Below are 7,968 nucleotides of genomic sequence, written 5' to 3'. Positions count from 1 at the left end.
TTTGGACTCAGAGGTAGGGAAGCTGACCTATAGTCTGTGAGGGATGTAAACAAACTCAGGGCACCATGAACTGATTTTCAAATGTGAAATGTTTCAAATGATGAACATCCTGGGCCAACCCACTTGAGTGTGGGTCATACTTTTACAAATAATCTGGATTCAAAACACTTTTAAAATGTTTTAAATTTATTTGTTCATGTTTGGGTATATGTTCATGATTTCCAGTGTATGACAGAATGTCATGGCATGTGTGTACAGGTTAGAGGGCAGCTTGTGGGAAATGGTTCTCTCCTCTTACAATATGGTCTCCAGGGATTGAATCCAGGTCATCATACCTGACAGCAAGTACCTTTACCCTCTGAACTGTCTTGTTGGCACAAAATAATCTAGATCCAAGTTACTAATGTTTAGCTGAGGGATTTTTCTTGGCTGCCCCCGCCAGCCATATTGGCCCACGCCAGGTTATTTAATCGTCATTGTTCATGGAGATACTTATCTGTAGTTCTCTTTTCTTTGATGCTTTCATCGGTTTTGGTATTAGTATAATGCTGGTCTCGCAGAATGGGTGAGAATGTGTTCTCTCTTCTGACCTAGACTGGAGAAGAGCAGTGTATTCTCATCCCCTGAGTGTTTGGGAGAACTTCCTGAACATCCACCTCTCAGGGCTTACTACTTTATTTTGGAATGTTGTTTCTATGTATGTTGGCTTACTCAGAATCTTGTTTCTTTTAGCACATTGTATCTTTCAAGGAACTGACCCATCCCCTGCCTTGTCTAGCTTTCCCACTTACCAACACATTAGCTTGTTGATCTAAGTTCCTAGGTCCCCTATTCTTTCTCGTCTACCCCTTCTCACTTCCATGCTTTCATCTAAAGATTCTCTTCACCTAACCCTCAATTTCATGGATTCCCTTGTGTTACCTCTAATCAAAACTCATTTGTCTCTAGTATTATACTTTTTTTTATTTTGGCTTTTAAAGAAGATTGATCATTTCAAATTCCTATTTATTAGTGGGGTATGCACATACCACAGTGTGGATGTGGAGGTCACACGACAACTTTGGGGAATTGGACCTCTGCTTCCATATATTTGTTCCTTTCTTTCTGTGTACTCTGGACTACCTGACCCCCACACGCTTCAAGGCAGTTCTCCGTCTTGATCTCTCATCACACAGATTACAGGTGTATGCCACTATGCTTGGCTTTTATTTACTTGGGTCCTGGTAACTAAACTCAGGTCACCAGGCTTGAAAAGTAAGTGCTTCCTTAAAATTCTGTTCAATTTGTCCACTTGACAACAAACTCATTCCTACTGGCTGTACAGTTTGACTCCTGTAATGTCCTTGCTGGATGGGTCTACCACCACCGGGTCTGCTTCTGCTGTGTGCTTTCTCTCTTGTAAGGAGGGTATTTATGTGTTTCCCAGTTGTTGTGGAATAATGACTCCTGTGTAACAGGCTGATGGAGACCAGAGTAAATGGTGTCTGCTTACAAAGGATGTAACTGGTCCATCCACTAGAGAGCTGAGCATTGGACCATTGCTACCCTGTGCTGACATGGGGCCTAGAGCTCAGGGGTAGGGTGGGTGGATTGGGGGGTTCTTTGCAGAGTTCCTACTTCAGACAGAGTGTTCAGGAGGCTCTGCCATGTTTTCCTCCTGTAGATGCAAGCCTTCCTCTGTCCCCTCCCCCTGCTTCCAGGGTAGGCATAGGACTGAGGGAAAGCTAGGGGGATTTGTTATGATCTGCATCCAGGCTTGCCGCAAATGACATGGAGCTTTTCAGTCCTTTAACTTCAGCTTCAGATTAGAGGTTGTTGGGGGGTTTTTCAGACCCTCTTGTATTACGAGCACTTTCCGGCCAGCCTGTTTATAGAGCCGCACACATAGACACTGTATTAGATATAAAGCTGTTGGCCAATGGTTAGAGCTTCTTATTGGCTAGCTCTGTCTTAGATTGATAGAAATTGGTTAATATTTAAGTGTTTCCACATGGACTTATCTTACCAGAGAGGGGGTCCTGACCTCTTTTTTTCTCTCAGGGCAGGACTCCTCTCTACTACATCTCCCAGAATTCTTCTTGTCCCCTAGTCCTGCCTATCTTGCCAACAGGGCTTTATTCATTAACCAGTAAGAGAAACATATTTACAGAATGACATCGGAGGGGGGTCAATAGCATACTAGGCTCTTTTCAACCTCTGCACCGAGCCTGGGGGGGCACTGGTAAGAGAAGACCAATGAAAAGTCATTAATATATGTATATACAAATATCATTATATGGACTAAGCAGGTTGTATGACATGAATATGAATACATATATTTACATGTCACAACCACTGAAGAAACAAAGGCCATGACTTTGAAAGAGAGCAAGGTGGGGTATCCAGGAGGGACTAGAAGGAGGAAAGGGAAACATGATTTAATTATAATCACTTTTTTTTAAAGCCATTGGCATTTCATGGTTAAAACTCTACTACTCTACAAGGTGATCTTGCAAAGTATGGCCATGACCCTGTGTCCTGGCACATTCCAGGGTCCCCTGGGCTGTAAGCTCCACAGTCTTGTCCCCTCCTTCGGTTGCCCACTTTGTCTCCATCTAGAGAGCATTTTCTTTTCTTCTGTGTATTACTGTAAGAAAATGCAATGCCATGCCTGAAGTAGGAAGGGTAGCTCTCTTCCTGTCAGGCTGGAAAGCCTTCCTTCGGTTCAGCAACTGGATGTCCAGTCTCCAAGTTCCTGCGGATATCACATACAAGTTGGCTATGGGAACCCTTCCAAGCCTGTGGAGGGCCTCCCTTCTCTCTCCAGCCCCAGTTCTGGACTAACATTGCTAATCAAATTCCTACCCTGGGTCCTAGCTCTCCGGGGCAGTGCCTTGTCCAACCGAGGCAAGTACTTTGGTGTGTCAGTGTGACCACCAAGCTCCAGACTGCAACTGCTTCTGCATACGCTGTGGAGTTCAGAGTCTCAAAGCCATTTTTCCTGTTCTAGGAAGAGAGAGTCTTCCCGCTCCTGCCCTCAGATAAGAAGCATAAGAAGCATCAGGCTGGAACCATGTGGCCAGTGCTGAGAGGCTGGAGGAGAGGATGTGTCAGCCCATGTGGAGCCTTGGCAAGGGCTGTGCTAGGCTGGCCATGGCCCCGCGCTGTGAGCAGTGCCACCTCTGTGGGCCAGGATGAGTACAGCTTTGTAGTGGTGGGCGCAGGCTCTGCTGGCTGTGTGCTAGCCAGCCGGCTCACTGAGGACCCGAATCATCGGGTGCTGCTACTGGAGGCCGGTCCCAAGGACTTGTTGATGGGGAGCAAGCGCCTGCAGTGGAAGATACACATGCCTGCTGCCCTTGTGGCCAACCTGTGTGATGACAAGTACAACTGGTACTATCACACTGAGGCACAGCCCGGCCTGGACGGCCGTGTATTATACTGGCCACGAGGCCGGGTCTGGGGGGGCTCCTCATCCCTCAACGCCATGGTCTACATCCGTGGACATGCTGAGGACTATAACCGTTGGCACCACCAAGGTGCTGAGGGTTGGGACTATGCACACTGCCTGCCCTACTTCCGCAAGGCACAGAAACATGAGCTGGGAGCCAACAGGTACCGCGGTAGTGATGGCCCGCTGCATGTGTCTCGGGGCAAAACTAACCATCCCCTTCACCAGGCCTTCCTGCAGGCAGCACATCAGGCTGGCTACCCCTTCACAGAAGACATGAATGGCTTCCAGCAGGAGGGTTTCGGCTGGATGGACATGACTATCCACCAAGGTACCAATTTTTAATTATCCCCCTTCTAATTATAGTCATGCATTCCTCATGCCCCTATCATGATCCATAAGGGCCAAAATAAGGCCGGATATAGGTGAGAGGGAGATTCTATCTACCTTGAATGTCACAGGACATGGCCCAACTACCTGGGCATTCGCTGAGTCTCTAGGCCATGTGGTGTGGCAGAGGTGACCGCAGAGTCTCCAGTGGCCTGTCCAGCCAGATGTGTCAGCCAAGCCCTATAGCCACAGATCCAGGAAGCTGAGAGGGGCAGGGATTTCAGTCCTGTGGTGTCTATGGCCAGAATGAACTGCCCTGGCTGGAGGCAGGAGAGGCCTCAGAAGAGTGAACTCAGAGCTCTGTGTAATGAGTAACCCATGGTCTTCTGAGACTTGCAGGTGAGCAAGTTGAGGCAGAAAGAGATGGCACAAGACTTGTTTTAGTCATCACCCCTTTGTGGCTGGGTGCAAACAGAACAGCGTGGGTAGTACGGGGCCTTGATCACAAGAGGACAGAACAAGCCATGGGGCTCTCAGTACCTGGTAGGGTAGGTATCCAGGCCACAGACATACCTTGAAGGCAAACCTTGCATAGTCAAGGACAGGATAGAGTTGCTTTCTCCAGGATGTTCCTCCTGCCCAGGAATGAGGGGAGGGGCAGCAGGCCATACATGATCTTGCTCCACCCTGCAGGGAAGCGGTGGAGCACGGCCTGTGCTTACTTGCATCCAGCACTGAGCCGCCCCAACCTCAGGGCTGAGGTCCAGACCCTTGTGAGCAGAGTGCTGTTTGAGGGCACACGTGCAGTAGGTGTGGAGTACATCAAGAATGGCCAGAGCCACAAGGTGAGCAGAGCTCGTGGGAGGCCCGGGAGCGTGGAGGGCAGGAAGAGCAGGCAGTGATGTGGGACCAGGCTGTCCTCCCCCACCACATGCTCTTGTCCCTTTGAGGAGTTAACAGCTGGGAGTGGTGGCAGGATTGTCCCTGGGGTCTCACAGGACATAGATGTCAGAAGCCCCTGACCCAGGCACCTGCAGATTCCGTGGTACCCTGGTATGAATGCCTCCGTAAGTCTCTGCCTGCCACACCCTCCTCGAGCAGTCCCCTAGCACCTTCTCCATGGTTTCAGGGGCCTGGCCTGACAGAAGCCATTAGACTGATCCTAGAAGTTTAAAAACCCACAAGTGTAAGCATACTATATATACATGGTGCTTTTCTTCATTCAGCAATATGTCAGAGATGGCCTTGCCCTACCCTCCCTCCCATGAGAGGTGCTTGCTTCAAGTCACTCTAGGGTCTGCTTGCACTGATGTCCTTGGAGCTCTGCTGTCCTTCCTCTTCTTTTTCAAGACAGGGTTTCTCTGTATTGCTTTGGAGCCTGTCCTGGAACTCTCTCTGTAGACCAGGCTGGTGTCGAACTCACAGAGATCCGCCTGCCTCTGCCTCCTCGAGTGCTGGGAGGGACTAAAGGCGTGAGCCACCACCGGCTGGCTCCGTCCATGTTCTTAATGCCCCTGTTAATGTTATAGCTATTACTGAAAGTCGCACATGGTGACTCGATGTGCAGATTGCTTTTAAGTAGCTCCCTCCTCTTTAAAATCTGGGAGCAGACGCTCCACATGGTATAATTTCCTAAGGTCACTTTATTGTAACGGCTGTAACTGGGTGCCTCTCCATGAGGCAGCAGGAGGTCAGCTGGCTTTCCGAGAAGTGTGACTGGTGGTCCCCTGCCTCTCCCAGGTTTATGCCAGCAAGGAGGTGATCCTGAGTGGGGGCGCCATCAATTCTCCACAGCTGCTCATGCTCTCTGGTGTTGGAAATGCCGATGACCTCAAGAAACTGGGCATCCCTGTCGTGTGCCACCTGCCTGGTGAGCTCCCTTTGACTGCTGCCCAGAGGGTGGCTTTGTGGAGCCCAGCAGCTTATTGCTTGGAGTGGGGAAGGGGGCACATCTTGTAAGTGTCAAATCCTTCTTTCCTTCCTCTACATCTGAGGACCTCTGGGCCTCACTAGACACTCCTGAGTCTTCATGCTCTCTTCGCCCCTCCCCCTCAGTCAGCTTCTGTACCCTTTAGGAGGGCATCCTGTAACAATAGGGCTGAGACCATCACCAGGATAGGTCTGTGGTATGACAGGTCTATCCCTAAGATTTACCAGCTGCTCTAAACACGGGTAAGGCCAGCTTAGGGCCCCAGAGCCACTGTCTATGTAAATACCCAAGCTTCATCTTTTCAGCTGTCTGTGATGTCCTCCAGGGCTCCGCTGTCTTATTTCTTCCTCATCCTCCATATACAAGGGCTGGTCTTTCGTGGGGAGCTTTCCTTGAGAAGCCTGTGGAATTGTCTGTGCCTTGACTACCCGGCATGCCCTTGAGCTTGAATGAACTTAAGTAGTGTCTGTTACAGCATGTGAGACTGCTTCCTCCTCTGACACACTGGGGGAGGATGGGGCTGACAACTGTTACTCTGGCCACGCACAGTGACACTTATCACTCGGTACCTATGGAAATTGTAGGCCCTGACCTTGGAGGGTACTGCTGAGAAGGGCTGGTCAAGGTACCTCTAGAGGGAGTGACAGGGCAGGTAGCTTTAGCAGCATTTGAAAGAGGGCCTGACTTTGTCTAAGTGAGCAGAAGCAGGGACACAGGCAGGTGACTTACAAGCTGGGGCCAGGGCAGGCAGGGACTGGCTTAAAAGATAATGAACTGAGAGACGTTTCCATAACCAGGGCTCTGCCCCTGTGTTAGCCACTTTTCCTAACCACTCCTTCCTGTGTCAGGAGTTGGGCAGAACCTGCAAGACCACTTGGAGATCTACATTCAGCAGGCATGCACACATCCCATCACCCTCCACTCGGCCCAGATGCCTCTGCGGAAGGTCTGCATCGGTCTGGAGTGGTTGTGGAGGTTCACAGGTGGGCTATGGTCTGCGGGCATCATGGTTTTCTTCCTGAAGCGCCGAGATGGGCCTCAGATTGCTAGGTATGAAGTTGGATGACAGTCACCAGAGCCCATTTTCCTGTCTGCAAGGGAAGGAGGACACAAAAGTCCTGCCTGGCAGGCTGCTGTGAGGAGACAAGAAGCAGTAGCACGTGTCGAGGGGCTGAGCACAGGGCCTTGCTCAAGGTGATGCCCACTTAGCAGGATGTGGGTAGGGCTTGTACAGCAGGTGGCCTTTGTAGACCTGAAGCCCCTCACTTGTTATTGGAGCTGGCATTTAAAGTTGTAATGCTGGGTATGGCCACCTAGAGAAAGAAAACAGTTAATGGCCAGTCTCTGATGCTAAGCCCCACGCCCAGAAAGAGAAGCATGTGGGAGAAGATGGTCCTCCTGCCATGTTCTGACTGGCTTTTCTGCCTTATCCTCGTGTGACCTTCAGGGGATGGAGCCACTGCCCATCTTGAAACAGGTGGGTTCATCCGCAGCCGGCCTGGGGTCCCCCACCCGGACATCCAGTTCCACTTCCTGCCATCCCAAGTTATTGACCATGGGCGGAAACCTACCCAGCAGGAGGCCTACCAGGTATGCAGATAGCCATGCCCAGAGACCGTGCCTTTCTGCTCCTGCATAGGAGTAGATTTCATGGTCCCACTGTGCGGACTCTGCTCCCCAGTGGCTACTATCTGACTGGAAGAGGAAAGGGGGCAGGATCTATACCAATGACAACAGGCAAAACTACCTCAGCCCTGGGATCATCCCCTGAAAGTTTCAGGCAAAGGAGTAAAGGCCAGACAGGGAAGAGGGGGTTGGAAGAGGGTTAGGTACTAAAGCTTATGTGCTCTACATTGACTGCTGAGTCCCTACCCACAGGGAACCTGGGCTTCTCTAAGCTTCTGAGCAGTAGTTAATGGAGATTCCTGTTAAAACTGTTTCCTCTGGACCCTCATAGGTACATGTAGGAACCATGAGGGGCACAAGTGTGGGCTGGCTCAAACTGAGAAGTGCCAACCCTCGGGACCACCCTGTGATTCACCCCAACTACTTGTCAACAGGTAACTCAAGCAACCTTTGTTTCCCCTGGGCCTGGCATTGACCTGTTTGTCCTAGACCCTTACTCTGGCTCCTATTTCCTAACTCTGGGGTTGCTTTCAGGTCTGGCTCACACAAGGTAGCCTGGGGACTCTCTTTACACAGCAGGACAGAGGTGCAGCTTTCAGAGCCATCTGCAGAAGACACAAATGCCAGGCCCATGCACACTACCTGTCTGGCT

The 7,968-nt window shown here is 50.5% G+C and overlaps 1 protein-coding gene across 1 annotated transcript in view; it reads left to right on the top strand.

Annotated features, from left to right (window-relative positions):
* Chdh (choline dehydrogenase) overlaps positions 1–7,968 on the top strand; it is a 28,237-nt gene that overhangs the window by 19,407 nt on the left and 862 nt on the right. Inside the window, exons 2-7 of the mRNA XM_051204724.1 lie at positions 2,990–3,761; positions 4,454–4,605; positions 5,501–5,630; positions 6,539–6,673; positions 7,138–7,280; positions 7,648–7,750. Of these exons, the coding sequence (XP_051060681.1) occupies positions 3,053–3,761; positions 4,454–4,605; positions 5,501–5,630; positions 6,539–6,673; positions 7,138–7,280; positions 7,648–7,750 (1,372 nt within the window). The 5' untranslated portion in view covers positions 2,990–3,052. The remainder of the gene's footprint in view (positions 1–2,989; positions 3,762–4,453; positions 4,606–5,500; positions 5,631–6,538; positions 6,674–7,137; positions 7,281–7,647; positions 7,751–7,968) is intronic.

This window comes from Phodopus roborovskii, unplaced genomic scaffold (assembly GCF_943737965.1).
Source record: "Phodopus roborovskii unplaced genomic scaffold, PHOROB, whole genome shotgun sequence".
NCBI classification, from domain to species: Eukaryota; Metazoa; Chordata; class Mammalia; order Rodentia; family Cricetidae; genus Phodopus; species Phodopus roborovskii.
Note: the sequence above shows the minus strand (reverse complement) of the source record. Positions and strands in the feature narration are given on the sequence as shown.